Here is a 16,455-nt window from a genome sequence, read left to right on the forward strand (position 1 = left end):
ACCTTAAGCTTCCTTCAAACCTTATCTAAGCTATAAAATCTCTTGCTTCCTTTCCTATACCTGAAAATCAAAATATAATCATAATGAATATTTGAAGAAGCAGGTCACTATTGGAAATGGGTATCTGATGGCGATTTATACGATGATGCAATTTTAGGGTTTACTATTATCCCTAAGAGTTTTGTGAGAGAAAAGGTAAAATTGTGAACTAAACCAAAGTTGTGTTTTTGAAAAGGCTAAGGGTAGCACCGGACATTGAGAGATAAGGAGAAGGTGCGGCCGAAGATGGAGAGATAAGAAGAATGTACAGAAACTCTTGGATTTAGAAGAAAGAAAACTGAGAAAAAATACATTCTACGTTTCTCTTAGAGAGTTGAAGTGAGAAAGGGATTCTAACATGAAAGAGAGATGAAAATAAAGTTTTATTATAAAATATTGTTATGAAAATCTATTTATTTGTGTTAAAAATTTGAGGCAGTTGGGCTTAACGGTAGTAAATAGAGATTTAAGGCAGTTTTTACACCAGGGTCACAACCCATTTGTCATAAAATGGATCATTTCTTGTAGTGCCATTTGGTGGGTTAATTGTTGATAACTCTTATTCATGTTTTTTATAAGTGGGTTAAACATGTTACATATCTAGTGTGTAATTTTATGAACCCTATCGTGGTTGTTTTTATCCATTAACTGTCTCATGACTTGGAGAGAGTTATTGATTAAGGACAAAGCACCCTGGGGAGAAAAATACCTCATACCTCTTGGTGGTTGTCCTAGTTGGCCAAAGTTGCTAGTGGTAAATGCTGAAGTCAAATCAGGGTTAAAGGGAGATGACGTTACCATCAAGTTTTCAGAATACATTGACATACTAGGGTGTAGGATTGTCATCATCGCGTTTGGCATGCCATACGTTTGTTTCTTCTAAGGTAATGAGAAACCAAGATAAGGAGGCCTCTTGTCTCCTAAACTTTGTAAATCCCTAGAAAATGTTGGAGTGTTTGGCGCTTGTGTTGATGGAACTCCCACATATGATGGTATAGAATACACCACTTCTTGGCTTATGACAATGAGCATCTCCTCGAATGACGCTGAAGCCACGAAACTGCCGATGATAGTAACCGTCGGTTGTCCTCCTGGGTTTGGATTACTACTATGGGAAGGGGTTTAGTTTTTTCGAGACATATCGGAAAGTCACTTATCACTCCTTAAGTGCATACAACACGGAAGATACTATAAATAAAAATAACGTAAGACACTTCTTTTTTTCAAAAATATTCACACAAAAGGGTCTCACTAGACATGTCAATTTGTTTACCGGTATCTTTGGTAAACAATCACGAGTTTGAAAGTCTGTGAGATTAACTCAAAAAATCTCCAAATCAATTTGTGCAAATAATTCGTGTCAACACACATGCGTGTGAATTAAATGCAGCGTAGAAAAAGACTTTAAGTGGAGTTAGATTGTGATAAATAATAAGGTAAAATGCAATAAATGACATTAAACAAAACGAAGATAAAATGACATGTTCCGCTTAAGGAAGGAAAAAGGCTAAAACATAATGGACACGGGCGCATACATGTTTCTCGTTCAATTGTTTCGCTCTTTGACTCGGGTAGTCCCGTGGTATGGAGAGTACGTATAAAATTTTGAAATCTTTGATCTTATGTTTGAGTCTGCTATTTATTATATTTAAAAAGTAACTGTCGATGACGTTTATGATTACCACGGGACTAATAAATTTACTAAGTTCTTTTACATCACATGGCTTATTCGACTGGTCCTTTTGAATGAATAAAGGCCTCTGTCGACTGCCATTTTCGAGATTTTAGACATATTTCCTAGAAATCTGAGTCTTAGGGATTTTTCCCTGAGAGTCCTTCAAACCATGTCTCGTTGTGTCGACAACTCTGTTTATTCCTCATCGTTGGTTTGCCAACAACTTATCATCAATGTCCTTTTAAAGACACCTCATTAATGTTTTTTCGCATTAAATGTCTTTTATTCAAATTCTTTTTTGACTTTCTAGTAGCTGAAAATCCAAGTGTAACACAATGTCATGTAAAAATAGTGGTTTATAAAATACTCATATACCATTATAGAATAAAAAAGTATTTGATCTATGAGTTCAATTAAACATAATGAAATATTGCCCATACTTTAAAATAAAAGTAAGTACTTTACCCAATTAACCAATATCAAATAGACACATATAATTAGACATATGAAATAACACTAAAATCATCTCTTTCTTCAATAGAGACATTTTGTATTTTAAACCACCTCAAAAAAAGAAGGGTAAACCATTGTCATAAATGAAATGTTCTTATAACATGGCAAACGTATTAGAGCATTGTAATCAAAGTTATTGGCGGCATCTTCTTTGTCGCTAATGAGTTGCTCTAGGTTGAAAAGTTGACAATATGTTCCCGTCCTCACCTGCCTCGGTGAAGAAGGGGTTGAAAGCATCACCACCTCCACCAACGGTCTTATCACTTGGCATTTTGCCATTAGATTATGCATAGAATTTCAAATGTCAGCATATCATCATGACAATAACAAACATAGATAATTTCTACGATAAAACTATAAAACAACACGCGAATTAAATTAAGACAAAACAAAGACAATTTAGTATCTATAAACTTATACAAATTTTCACTTACAAATTTAAGCACATGTGATTATAATTCTTTATATTTAAACCTTAAAATCAGAACGAATACTTCTATTGAACCTTTTAGATCTCATTTCTGTAAGGAAAAAAATCAGAACGAATACTTCTCATTAACATTAATGTGATTTTATCTATCTGGTCTTTGCATCAAAAAAGGAAAAAAAATCAAAACAAAACAGAACATACTTTGATAATGAACATGAGTCAAAGCTTCATCAACCATTCATGCTCGATTTGTCGTCCCTGTTGATGCTCATCTGCATAAACAGAAAGAGACATAAAACTAACTGATGTTAATCGAAAATAAACATCCAAAATCAGAAGAGAAAAAAGAGGCATTGATGAATAAAATAAAATGGTCGATAAATAGAAAAGAAATTTCAAAATCAAAATACACGTGTGGAGGCATAGAAGAAGACTGAGAGAAGAGGAAAAGGAATAAAAGAAGAAAATGAGTTTTCTCTCTTTTTCAGAAACCCTAAATTCAAAATGTGAGAGAATAAAAGTGAGATAGAGAAAATGTGGAAAAATCGTGTGGCTAAGTAAAGAAGGATACTTTTGTTTGCGGTAGCTAATGGTTGTTTGACATTTGACATGCAAAGAAATTTTTGATTGAATTTTAATTGTGACATTTGTTGATCATTAATTTTTCCAAATTGTAATGTAAAAAATAAAATAAAAAATAGCAAAATTGTAAGAGCATGCATTAAAATTTTGAAGAGTTGATAGTAAATTATGTCACTGTCTTATGGATATTAAGTAGAGATGTCATTTGAGATTTATAAACATACCACTTTATAGGATTAGATTTAGTGTTCCTCGGACGGGTAACATTTAACGAGTACAAGCATAGCAGAATTTTGAATACTACAGTTTACATGCACTTGAAGTTTGAAGTTATTTGTTCAAAAGATGTCATCCGAATCTAACCCATTTAAAAACATATTAAATTTAAAAATAAAAAAGTAACTTAAAAAGTTAAAAAGTCTTTTTCTAGACGGGCATCATCAGTTTCATTTCGAAACAAAAAGTCCACGTTTAACGGCATGAATTTATATACCGGATTCATCATTTAATTTACAGCATTTGATTTGATGTAAACAAACAGTAGACAATTGTTGAATTTGATCCGTAGAAGTTGATTGTATTTGAATGCAACGTGTATGAAGTTAGCGGTATTAACCTTTTATTATTTCATATCTGATAGTATATGAAAATGATGGTCTAGTCAAGTGACTTAGTTTATGACCAAATTAATTATTTCATATCTGCAAGAGCTCAAAATGGAAGTGCATAATAGATCCTCATGAAAAATGAACACTGACCAATTGAAATATTACAGAATAATAATATTATCATCTCATTCATCTAAGTTCAAAAAAATTCAGATACGTTTTTTTATTAAAGAAAAAACATAGAGGAACTACAAGCCATTCCTTCAACAAATTCCCATACCATATTTAAGTTAAGAGAAAAGTAGAATGCAAGATAGTTTCCCCACAAAAATGAGAACTGAGGAAGTGTATGAACAGAATCACAAAGTATATATGTCTATATCAACAAGATTTATAAGTGTAATTAAGATGATGGTCAAGACAGGCTCCACCTTGTACCCCCAGAACTTCCAAAACCAACCAGAAACATCTCTAAACTCCCCTCATGGGACCCTACACAACCCCATCTTCACACACACTAAAGCTCTTGGTTGATGGAAAGAGATAGAAACTCCAAATACTTCTATCAAAAATAGTATCATACAGCTCAATCTATTTAGTAAAATAGTATTTTACCTCGATGTACTTCTTGGCATTATCCCAAGCACCGCCAGTGTTGGATGCAGAGATGGCAATCTGTAATCAACACAACAACCACATTGCATCATGAATTAATATTGATTGTATTACAAGCAGCAGACAGTGGGTACCAAACATTAATTACCTGTACACCAGAAACCAATGATCCGGCAAGGACACCAGAAAGTGTTTCAACACCAAAAAAGATCCCAACAATAAGGGGTGTTAGCATAACAAGGGCACCAGGTGGGATCATTTCTTTGATGGAAGCGTCGGTGGAGATTGTCACACATGTGGCATAGTCAGGTTTCGCAGTTCCCTCCATCAATCCAGGAATCGTGTTGAATTGCCTGCGAACTTCCTCAACCATCTTCAATGCTGCACTTCCGACACTCTTCATGGTCATGGCAGAAAACCAGTAAGGGAGCATGGCGCCCACAATCAGACCGATGAAAACCTTGGGAGTCAGGACATCGACGGTTGTAACACCAGCACGACTCACAAAGGCACCAAAAAGGGCCAAAGACACAAGGGCGGCAGAACCAATAGCAAACCCCTACAACATAGTTACAACATACATCAAGAACTTAACTAGAATAATAGAATATATTGAACTAGGTGAAAAAAAAAGAAAAAAAAAAGAGGAAAACTGAACCTTTCCAATGGCAGCAGTTGTGTTTCCTGCAGCATCAAGAGCATCGGTTCTCTCACGAATTCTGTGACTCATTCCAGCCATCTCAGCAATACCTCCAGCATTGTCACTGATTGGACCATATGCATCGATGGCTAATCCGGTTGCTATAGTACTCAACATTCCAAGTGCAGCAACAGCAACACCATACATAGCAGCAAAACTGAAACTTACAAAAATACTAATTGCAATGGCAAAAATTGGAATGATAACAGACTTGTATCCCAAGGCAAGACCAAAGATAACATTGGTAGCAGCACCAGTCCTGCAGGAATCAGCAACATCTTGCACAGGGCTGCAAAATTCAGAAAGAAAATGTAACTCCTGTTAATATTTAATCAATTAGATGAATGAAGATGAAAATGCAAAATATGATTCAGAATTGCTTTTACCTGTATGCATTGCTGGTATAGTATTCAGTAACAAATCCAATGATAAGCCCTGCCCAAAGACCAACAGAAACACACAAGAATAGCTGCCTGCAAAGCCAAAATCAATCCAGTAAGTACTAAGACTGTTCAAAATTTATGATTCAAATCATTATTTCGTAAATAGACTGAAACCCTAACAATAAGTGTTATGAAACTAACCAGTTCTTGACAACTTTCTGCTCTCCAAAATTGAATATGGTGAAGGTAGATGGGAGTGCTATCCAACTAACAATTGCAATTCCAACAGTCATCAGTACTGTTGAAATAACAAGCTGTTTTTTCAATGCTGGCTCAATTTCCTTTACAAGTTTGATCTCAAAAAAGTCGGTTGCAAATAAGGTGGTGAGAAAACAAACAAGGAGGCCCACAGAACTGATGATGAGAGGGAACAACATGGCAGTGAACTCATGATTTATCCCAAAAGAAGAGATGGAAGCAACAACAAGGGCAGCACAAGATGCCTCTGCATATGAACCAAATAGATCGGATCCCATACCGGCAATATCACCAACATTATCACCAACATTATCAGCAATAACCTGAATACACAAGAGTTCAAGGAGACATAAGCAAAAAACTAAATAAACAAAAAACCAAAAGCAATATAAAAAACAGCAAAACTAGAAAGAGAAACTAGAAAGAAAAGAAAATTTAGTTTTGCTTCACCCTTTTGTTTCTATTTGAACCCTCATTCACGTCACATCACGCTTATCTTCATCAATGCCCTCTATCTGCTTCACTAGTAGAGCAATCAAAAATCTCTTCAAGTACGATCCATTTTCTATAAGGCAAATAATTAACTCGTCAACCACTGAAAATTAAAACATATATTAGACAAAAATGAATGGCTGATAAGTTCCTAATGGGTATTAGGAGAAAATCAGATAACTTCCTAATGGGTATTAGGAGAGAATAGAATACATGCATTCCAAGGGATTTTTATTTTATTTTCAGTGGTTCAAAAATTAAACATGACGATATACACCATTCACAATTAACAGCCGATTTCTTGATACATACCTCTACGTATCCATCTCCAAAGTTGATGCCATTTCCAAAATAGGTGCGAGAGATATGACGGTTAAGGGATGCTGAGTTGAACTGTGTCAATACAAATACTTTGTTGATCCCGCTGTTGATGCAGTTGCTCATTGGAATGTCTATAAGCCTGTAGCATCCACCAACAGGAACCTGAAAAATGTAAACAATACTATGTATCATTACCGAATGAAACAATTCTCGAATTTTGAGTCAACAAAAACAATGGTTTGGTTAACTCACAGCTGGTGTAGCAGCTCGTTTGGTAAGAGGAAAAAGTTGAACACCAGAACCTCCTCCCAGTATGATGGAAACAACATTTTTAGGGTTGGCTTTTCTTCTCAAAAAAGACGGAACTTGAAATGTCTAAAGTTGTCACACATAAATACGAATCCAAGAATCATTTACCAAATAATGACATAAAATTTAGCTGCAGAATCTAAGGACCTAAGCCTTGAGTGTCATATTGATCAATACCATAACATTTGGATCACCCAAAATTGATTTTAACATGTTCGGTTGCTCTCATGTAGAACTGATTTTTCTTTCTATAACATACTGTAAAACATACTGTAAATCACTGTAAAACATATTGTAAATCATGTAGAACTGATTTTTCTTTCTTAACACAACTCAACTCACTTTTGCAACAATTTATCTAAAACATACTGTAAATCACTTTTAGCCAGAATTACTTTTACAGAATCAATTCAATCAAAATCAATTTTCTTCACGGCAGAACCAAATACACAGACGAACTTTAAACTAAATTTGATTAATTCAAATTAGTGGAAACATACAAACATACCCGTAACCAAAACACAGAGACAAAAGGTTGAATAAACTATTTCTTCAACTGTATTCCATAGCATTTGAGAACGTCTGTACATAAAAATTCATGGATAGTAAATTGAATATGGAATCAAATCATGTATATACCGAGAAATAAAAATTAAAAAGGGAATAAGCATGTAGTCCGTTATGTGAGGAATTGAATTGGAACCTGGAGTAACCAGAGAGGGGGATGAAGAATATGAATCAGAATGGAAGACTAGCGATGATGCTTGCGACGTCGTTTGGTGTGGGAGTGAGACTTGGTTTTTTTCGGTTCTTAACGGAGTCCTTGTCGCGGTCTCGGCGATTACGGTGGTGACGCCTGCGACGGTGAGAGGAAGAATCGGAAGAGAGAGAGGAAGAATCAGATTAGGGTTTTCGTTTTGTGAAATGAAATGGAGGGAGAGTGAAAAATGACGAGGGAAAAGGAAAGAGGGAAATAAGCTGATTTTTGGTACGAAATAGAAAATTCCATAGAGTCCGCCAAGCGGACTCTAATTAATAAATAAAATACTTAAACCTTAAATATATATATATATATTATAGATAAATCAATGAAAATTGTATATGTTATAAGAATAGAGTCGGCTCAGCGGACTCTAAATAAATAAATACTAATTAAAAAATAATGCTACTAGATAGAGTCGGTCTCACCGACTCTAAATAAATTAATCAAACATTCTTCAAATATAAAATAACAAGTAGTGTCGGTTTTGCCGACACTGATAAAAAAAAATAACTTGTCTTACAAGTGTACTTAGATAGAGTCCGTTAGTGTAGGCTTAGCCGACACTAATAGTGTCCGTGTCGGTGGCCGACTCTAAACTAGGAGGCTAAAATGACTTATTCTAGTAGTGTTACCACATGTAAGACATTTTATTATAGTTAGATCTTATGGACAAGACAACCTAGTCTTTCTATACATACTCTAACAAGAACACCAAGAACAATCCTCTTGGATTTTTCACTAAGTCCACTAAGAGAACAATCCTCTCTTAATGACTCTCTTGTTTCCAACAATCCTGAACAACAAGGATAATAAGGACAATATGAGTTTTTACAAGTTTTTAACAAATGGAATAATATATCAATCTATTGATTGATCTTCTCCTTTTAAGAAATCAATTCTCTTTATGACATACAAGTGCTCTAAGAATGGTATGGATGAAACTATATGAATGTATATTGAAAATTATGCGTAGAAAGTTTCACCAAAAAATTTAATCAAGAACACTTGAGAGAATTTGAAAAGACGAAGAAAAAGGCTATTTGAAATATTTGTGTAAAGGAGGTGTGTTCAAATTCTGCAGAAATGTGTTATATATAACCCTAAGACACCTTTCTAAATGGTCATAATACATGAATGGATTCCATGCTTCAAGAACAAATTTCAGAAAAGGTTTTCATGAAATAATGCATTTCTTTCTGCCACTGGTTCAGTGGTAATCGATTACCCAATATGGTGTAATCGGTTACACCTGAGCCAACGTTAATAAATTTGAAAATTTTAACTGTGTAATCGATTACCCATATATGGTAACCGATTACCTGCTGTAAAACTGGTCACAGGAGACAACACACACAATTGGTAATCAATTACATCAAATATGGTAACCGATTACCATCAGGGCAGAAACAAAATGAAGTGAAAAAGAAATGTAAGGCCAAATGAAAAATGTTTAAGAGGCCTAAATGAAAACATGATATGCGTGTATGAAAACCTTGAGCACTTGAATGAATATAAATAGGTTGAGAACTTAATACCTTAACAATTTGATAAAATCAATAGAAATCTTCAAGACTTGAAATTCTTTTATAAGTGAAGCTTGACTTGTGCTTGAGTCTTGAACCATTCTTTTTGCGATGTGTATTTGCTTGTAGAGCATGTCTTCATCAAAACAGTTTGAGAAGCTTGTCTTCACACGTGTGAATTGAATGCAGCGTAGAAAAAGACTTTAAATGGAGTCAGATTGTGATAAATAATAAGGTAAAATGAAATAAATGACATTAAACAAAACGAAGGTAAAATGACATGTTCTGTTTAAGGAAGGAAAAAGACTAAAAAATAATGGACACAGACGCATACATGTTTCTCGCTCAACTGTTTCGCTCTTTGAATCGGGTACTCTAGTGGTATGGAGAGTATGTATAAAATTTTGAAACCTTTGATCATATGTGTGAGTCTCCTATTTATTCTATTTACAAAGTAACTGTCGATGACATTTATGATTACCGCGGGACTACTGTGTTTACTCTGTGTTTAATCTTCAAGTTCTCACTAGTGTGCTTACGTGTCTTCCAAGACATTCTCTGTTTAAAACCCACATCGAGTGGTAATTGCTTCCCACTTCTTCACGAACCCTCTATGCTAACCGCTCTAATGTGTTGTCGATGGTGCTTATCAAGGACTCAAGACTTATAAATTTACTAAGTTCTTTTACATCACGTGGCTTATTCGACTGGTCCTTTTGAATGAATAAAGACCTCTGTCAACTGCCCTTTTCGAGATTTTGGACATATTTCCCAGCAATCTGAGTCTTAGGGATTTATCCTTAAGAGTCCTCCAAACCATGTCTCGTTGTGTCGACAACTCTGTTGATTCCTCATCGTTGGTCTGCCGACAACTTATCATTGATGCTCTTTTAAAGACACCTCATTAATATTTTTTCACAGTAAATATCTTTTCATTGTAATTATTTGTTGATTTTCTAGTAGCAGAAAATCCAAGTGTAACACAATGTAATATAAAAATAGTGGTTTATAAAATACTCATATACCATTATAGAATAAAAAATGTATTTAATCTATCAGTTCAATTAAACATAAAAAATAAAAAAATAGTAAAATTGTAAGAGCATGCATTAAAATTTTGAAGAGTTGATAGTAAATTATGTCACGTCTTAAGGATATTGAGTAGAGATGACATTTGAGATTTATACACATACCACTTTATAGGGTTAGATTTAGTGTTCCTCGGACGGGTAACATTTAACGAGTACAAGCATAGCAGAATTTTGAATACTACAGTTTACATGCACTTGAAGTTTGAAGTTATTTGTTCAAAAGATGTCATCCGAATCTAACCCATTTAAAAACATATTAAATTTAAAAATAAAAAAGTAACTTAAAAAGTTAAAAAGTCTTTTTCTAGACGGGCATCATCAGTTTCATTTCGAAACAAAAAGTCCACGTTTAACGGCATGAATTTATATACCGGATTCATCATTTAATTTACAGCATTTGATTTGATGTAAACAAACAGTAGACAATTGTTGAATTTGATCCGTAGAAGTTGATTGTATTTGAATGCAACGTGTATGAAGTTAGCGGTATTAACCTTTTATTATTATATACATCACTTTATTAATATCAATTTATAAAATGTTTATCTGACATGTTAAAATGTGATTTGGTGCATTTTTAAAAATAATTAAAGTGATTATGTAGAGGCACGAATGTTGATAGAAAAAAATGAAAAGAATGGGCAGAAAAAGGTGTCATGTCTGTGAGAGTTAGTCAACAAAGTCACACCAGCTAGCGGCCGGAGAATAAATTGGGGTCGGCCAAGAAGGCAGAGTGCCTATAAATACAAAGTTTTCCTATGCTCATTATAAGTCACACACACCTCTTCTTCTCAAACTCCTCTTTACAACTTCATCATCACCATATTATCAATAATCATGGGTGTTTTCACATACGAGAATGATACCACCTCTACCGTCCCTCCTGCCAAGCTCTTCAAAGCTGTCGTGCATGATGCTGATGTCATCGTTCCAAAGGTTGTTGATTCAATCAAAACTGTTGAGATCGTTGAAGGAAATGGTGGTCCAGGCACTGTCAAGAAACTCACTTTTGTTGAAGGAGGACAGACCTTGTACGTGTTGCACAAGATTGAAGCCATTGATGATTCAAAGTTGGAATATAATTACAGTATAGTTGGAGGAGTCGGTATATCGGACATAGTTGAGAAGATATCATTTGAGGCCAAATTGTTTGAAGGTCCAAATGGTGGATCTGTTGGGAAGATGATTGTTAAATATCACACCAAAGGAGATGCTAAGCCTATTGAAAAGGAAGTTGAGGAAGGCAAAGCTAAGGGTGATGCTCTTTTCAAAGCCATTGAGGCTTACGTTTTGGCCAATCCTAATTACAACTGATGATCATGATACTATATCATCTCATCACTGTCCTTGCTAGCTTTCTTGCTGTCTTCTTAATACCAATTATCTTTCAATGTAATAAAGTGTCTGTTCCTTTCTTTTGTTCTCAACTTTTAGATTTCGTATCTTTGTATTTCACTTTACAATAATCAACGACTTAATATGAAGCCTACCCATATTTTTGTTGTTATTAAGTTTAGTAACTGTTATAAATTTATGATCGTTAGTACAGTTCAAAATTAAAAAGAAGAGTTATTCATATTTGTGGGTGGTTATAAGGCGAAAATACACACTTTTATTTTGGTTTGATGGATATAAATCGACTTGAAAATAATCTAAACGGATCAAGAGAGATCTATAATTTGAAAAAAAAAATTAAAATAATATTTTTTTTTAAAAAAAAATTCGAAAATAACCAGTTTTACAAGAGGATGCGCCAGATGAAGTGGCGCATCCCCTAACTATGAAGAGGAGGCGCCAATGCTATTTGCGCATGCATTGGCCTTCATGAGGAGACGTCAATGCTCCTGGCGTCTTAATGTAATTTGTAGTGTGCGCGTCAATCCCTATGGCGCCCGCATGTGATGCTCCATACTACAAATTGCAATAAGGCGCCAAGAGCATTGACGCTTCCTCATAAGGGTCAATGCATGTGCCAATAGCATTGACGTCTCCTCATGAGGAGCCTAATACATGTGTCAATGCTATTGGCGCATCCTCTTCATGCTTAGGGAATGCGCCAATTCATCTGACGCATCCTCTTCTAAAACTGATTATTTTGATTTTTTTTTAATTATTGATTTTTTTTTAAATAGTTATTTTATAAAATAATTCCCTATAATTTAAGATACTTTAAAATTAACGTCAGAAATTAGATTTCTATTTTATATATATATATATATATATATATATATATATATATATATATATATATATATATATATATATATATATATATATATATATATATATATATATATATATATATATATATATATATATATATATATATATATATATATATATATATATATATAAACTAATAACGATTGATATAAAAAGGTATTTATTTTACAAAAAAAAAAATTGTATTAATCACTTTGAAATTTCATACATAAACTTATAAAATAAATATGACCAATTATAAAATAAATTTATTCTTAGCGACACTTTTATTCTTAGCAAGCCAATTGACTATTTTATTGGTGTTTATAGTTATGGATGAGAATGATCTAAACCGATTAAAATTCTGGTATCAGATATGAGATGTCAAAGGTAATGTCACGACACTAATATCTGAGTAATGCAAACAGAATAAAGATAGAGAATGGTAATGCAAGAGACACAAGCAATTGTTAACCCAGTTCGGTCCAACTCGCCTACATCTGGGGGCTACCAAGCTAGGAAGAAAATTCACTAAAATAGAATCAGTTCAAAGACTCTCCGTACACTTCAACAAGTTACAGTCTTTCTCACCTAATATCTACCCGTGCAATTTCTACCTAAGCACTCTTAGATATGAGAACCCACTCACTTCCCTACAATCAACCTGTGATCTTAAACAACAATCCCTTGAGAAAAGAAAACAATATTCAATAACACACTCTTGATTTTACTTCACAGTTTCAATCAACAAGACACACTCTTGATCTTGCTTAACAGCTTTGATCAAGAAGACACACACTTGATCTTGCTTCACAGCTTTGATCAAGTAGACACGCACTCTTGCTTAACAGCTTTAGAGTGACAAATTACAACCACAAATCAGTCCAATTCAATCATCAAAAAATGACTTGAATGGCTTACAAGTCTTACGACTAGACAAACACAAACCCTAGCTCTATCACTATATTTCGCTCAGTATTGGTTGTGTTGTAAAACAGGTTTTCTAAGTCCCTTTTGTTAGAAGCGTTCAGCTGGGCTTGGACATCTTGAAAACCCTAAATCTATTTTCCAATCAATTTTTTTATAATAGTTGGTTAGATTTCCTTGGAAAATAAGTAAATCAGGTTGTAATCCATGATTGAATGCGCCTGCAAATCAGATCTTCAATCATACATAGATTGCCATTAATTGTGCAATCACAAAACACCAGACATTCACACTGAATGTTCTGTGTACAGGATGTCATGACATCGGGTCTGACATCCTGGAAAAATCCTGCATAATTCCATAATTCCTTTTATAACTTTCAGCAGGTACAACCATATCAGATGCCATGACCTTGTGTATGACATCTTGAAACAATCCTGCATGAACATGTCTTTCATTTAAACTCCAGCAGGTACACATATATCAGATGTCATGACCTTGTGTATGACATTCTGAAACAATCCTGCATGATCATGTTCTTGAACTCCAGCAGGTACATAGGATATCTCATGTTAAGACATCACACATAACATCTTGTGAACACTCTTTGTTTTACCAAAATTGCTGTCAACGCTTAGAATCAACAAACTCCCCCTTTGACAAATTTTGGCTAAAACATATATCTATCCTTTTTGTTCACAAGAAAACTATCAGCAGTTAAACAACAGTTTAAACAGCAGCAGAAGAAACACAATTACTAGCTAGTTACTAGTAATACACACATGCACAAGGGTACTTCTCCTCCCCCTAAATCTGTGCAACAAAATTAGAATTACTAGTTATGGATGCAACTAGTAAGACACACAAATGCACAAGGGTACTCTTTCTCCCCTTAAATCTGTGCATACGTCAACCATCTTCCATGAACATAACAGCTACTGTAATCACAGCACCTGTACTAGCCAGAATGTCATTCTGACATCTGCTTCAACATCAACTCCTGTGCACCATATCAGACAACCTCTTTGACATCTGTAAACAGAACAACATTCTGTTTTAACACCTGTGCACTTCCTTCAATAATAGTTGTCCTTCAGTTCAGCTACATACATCTCACAACTCCACAACTGCTTCCACATCAACACTTCCCCCCCTTTTTAGTCAAAATTGACCAAAGGTGACCAATTAGACAAAATAAATGTCAATTAGCCTAGCAGAGAATGTCAGCACAGATGTTATAACATTAAAAATGTTAAAACATAATTGTTCAGGAGATACAAACCATCATCATTCATAGCTGTGATAGCTGAGATAACGAACAAATCCATGGAACTCATTAAGAGCCCAAAAAATTACAAACAGGCATCAATGAGGACTGCCACATATTACATATTTTCAAAAAAACAATAAAACTTCAGCCACACTAGACCAGTCTTCGCCACAGCACACTTCACCCAGACAGAAATATCCTCTGGGATGAACAAACCCAAACTCCTTTGCTTGCTATAGGTTCTCATGAACACAGATCCCCAACTTCTCCCTTAAACATTCAAATTGATTGGCATTCAAAGCTTTAGTGAAAATGTCTGCTAATTGCTTTTCAGTAGTGACATGCTCCAGAGTTATGATCTTTTCTTCTACAAGTTCTCTAATGAAGTGATGACGAATGTCAATGTGCTTTGTCCTACTATGTTGAATAGGATTTTTGGAAATATTTATGGCACCCAGGTTATCACAGTATAATGTCATGACTTCTTGTGTGACATTGTATTCAGACAACATTTGCTTCATCCAGACCAGTTGAGAACAGCTACTCCCAGGTGCTATGTATTCAGCTTCAGCAGTGGATAAAGATACACAGTTTTGTTTCTTGCTGAACCATGAAATCAGATTGTTCCCCAAAAAGAAGCATCCTTCAGATGTGCTTTTCCTATCATCAGCACTTCCGGCCCAGTCAGCATCACAGTAACCAGTTAGCATGGATCCAGATCCAAAAGTATACAACATCCCATAGTCACTGGTGCCATTGACATATTTCAGTATTCTCTTCACTTGGTTTATGTGACTGACTTTTGGTTCAGCTTGATACCTAGCACAAACACCTATAGCAAATGCAATGTCAGGTCTGCTTGATGTGAAATATAGCAAACTACCTATCATGCTTTTGTATAGACTCTGATCTACACTGACACCATTTTCATCTTTGGAGATTTTCACATGAGTAGGAGCAGGTGTCCTTTTATGGCTTGCATTTTTCATCCCAAACTTCTTCACAATGTTCTTGGCATACTTGCTTTGAGATAGAAAGATAGAGTCTTCCATCTGTTTGACTTGTAGCCCGAGAAAGTAGGTTAGTTCTCCAACAAGGCTCATCTCAAACTCAGATTGCATTTGTCTAACAAAATGTTCAACCATCTGTTCTGACATCCCACCAAATACAATGTCATCTACATATATTTGTGCCACCATGAGCTTTCCTCCTTCATTCTTCACAAACAGAGTTTTGTCAATACCTCCTTTCTTGTATCCATTGTCAGTGAGGAACATTGTGAGTCTCTCATACCAAGCCATGGGAGCTTGCTTCAACCCATAGAGGGCTTTCTTCAATTTGTACACATGTTGTGCAAGATTTGGATCTGTGAATCCTTTAGGATGTTCAACATATACTTCTTCATTTAAGTAGCCATTCAGGAAGGCACTTTTTACATCCATTTGAAACAGTTTGAATTTCAGAATACATGCCACTCCAAGCAATAATCTAATTGACTCAAGGCGAGCTACAGGAGCAAATGTTTCATCAAAGTCTACTCCTTCAACTTGAGAATATCCTTGAGCTACTAATCTAGCTTTGTTTTTAGTAACAACCCCTTGTTCATCAGATTTATTCTTATATACCCACTTTGTACCTATGACATTTACTCCTTCAGGTCTAGGAACCAATTCCCATACTTCATTCCTCTTGAATCGGCCTAACTCCTCTTGCATGGCATTGATCCAGAACTCATCAGTCAAGGCTTCCTTGAT

The 16,455-nt window shown here is 34.8% G+C and overlaps 2 protein-coding genes and 1 long non-coding RNA gene across 3 annotated transcripts; 1 reads left to right on the forward strand and 2 right to left on the reverse strand.

Annotated features, from left to right (window-relative positions):
- Window positions 1-2,225: 2,225 nt before the first annotated feature.
- LOC127073244 (uncharacterized) lies at window positions 2,226-3,219 on the reverse strand. The gene is made up of 2 exons (XR_007785703.1): window positions 2,859-3,219; window positions 2,226-2,490 (listed from the first exon to the last, which is right to left on the reverse strand). It is a non-coding gene; the product is annotated as an uncharacterized LOC127073244 (long non-coding RNA).
- An 826-nt stretch (window positions 3,220-4,045) lies between these two features.
- LOC127073245 (pyrophosphate-energized vacuolar membrane proton pump 1) lies at window positions 4,046-6,993 on the reverse strand. Its single transcript, XM_051014387.1, has 8 exons — window positions 6,869-6,993; window positions 6,608-6,778; window positions 6,254-6,368; window positions 5,747-6,126; window positions 5,549-5,635; window positions 5,121-5,451; window positions 4,611-5,021; window positions 4,046-4,522 (listed from the first exon to the last, which is right to left on the reverse strand). The coding sequence occupies exons 4-8, from the start codon at window positions 6,079-6,081 to the stop codon at window positions 4,439-4,441; spliced, it is 1,248 nt and encodes a 415-aa protein (XP_050870344.1). The 5' UTR covers window positions 6,082-6,126; window positions 6,254-6,368; window positions 6,608-6,778; window positions 6,869-6,993; the 3' UTR covers window positions 4,046-4,438.
- A 4,071-nt stretch (window positions 6,994-11,064) lies between these two features.
- LOC127073246 (ABA-responsive protein ABR18-like) lies at window positions 11,065-11,797 on the forward strand. The gene has a single exon (XM_051014388.1). It carries the CDS (start codon window positions 11,140-11,142, stop codon window positions 11,614-11,616), a length of 477 nt encoding a protein of 158 aa, XP_050870345.1. The 5' UTR covers window positions 11,065-11,139; the 3' UTR covers window positions 11,617-11,797.
- The last annotated feature ends 4,658 nt before the right edge of the window (window positions 11,798-16,455 follow it).

The sequence above is a fragment of the Lathyrus oleraceus genome, chromosome 4, assembly GCF_024323335.1.
Source record: "Lathyrus oleraceus cultivar Zhongwan6 chromosome 4, CAAS_Psat_ZW6_1.0, whole genome shotgun sequence".
Taxonomy (NCBI): domain Eukaryota; kingdom Viridiplantae; phylum Streptophyta; class Magnoliopsida; order Fabales; family Fabaceae; genus Lathyrus; species Lathyrus oleraceus.

Excerpts from the sequence above, each read along its gene's own strand:
- LOC127073245 (XM_051014387.1), bottom strand. The coding sequence starts at position 6,081 with ATGGGATCCGATCTATTTGGTTCATATGCAGAGGCATCTTGTGCTGCC. Across the intron at positions 5,636-5,746 it reads CAGAAAGTTGTCAAGAACTG|GCAGCTATTCTTGTGTGTTT; the intron begins GTTAGTTTCATA and ends TTGGCTTTGCAG. Across the intron at positions 5,452-5,548 it reads TATACCAGCAATGCATACAG|CCCTGTGCAAGATGTTGCTG; the intron begins GTAAAAGCAATT and ends TGAATTTTGCAG.
- LOC127073246 (XM_051014388.1), top strand. The coding sequence starts at position 11,140 with ATGGGTGTTTTCACATACGAGAATGATACCACCTCTACCGTCCCTCCT.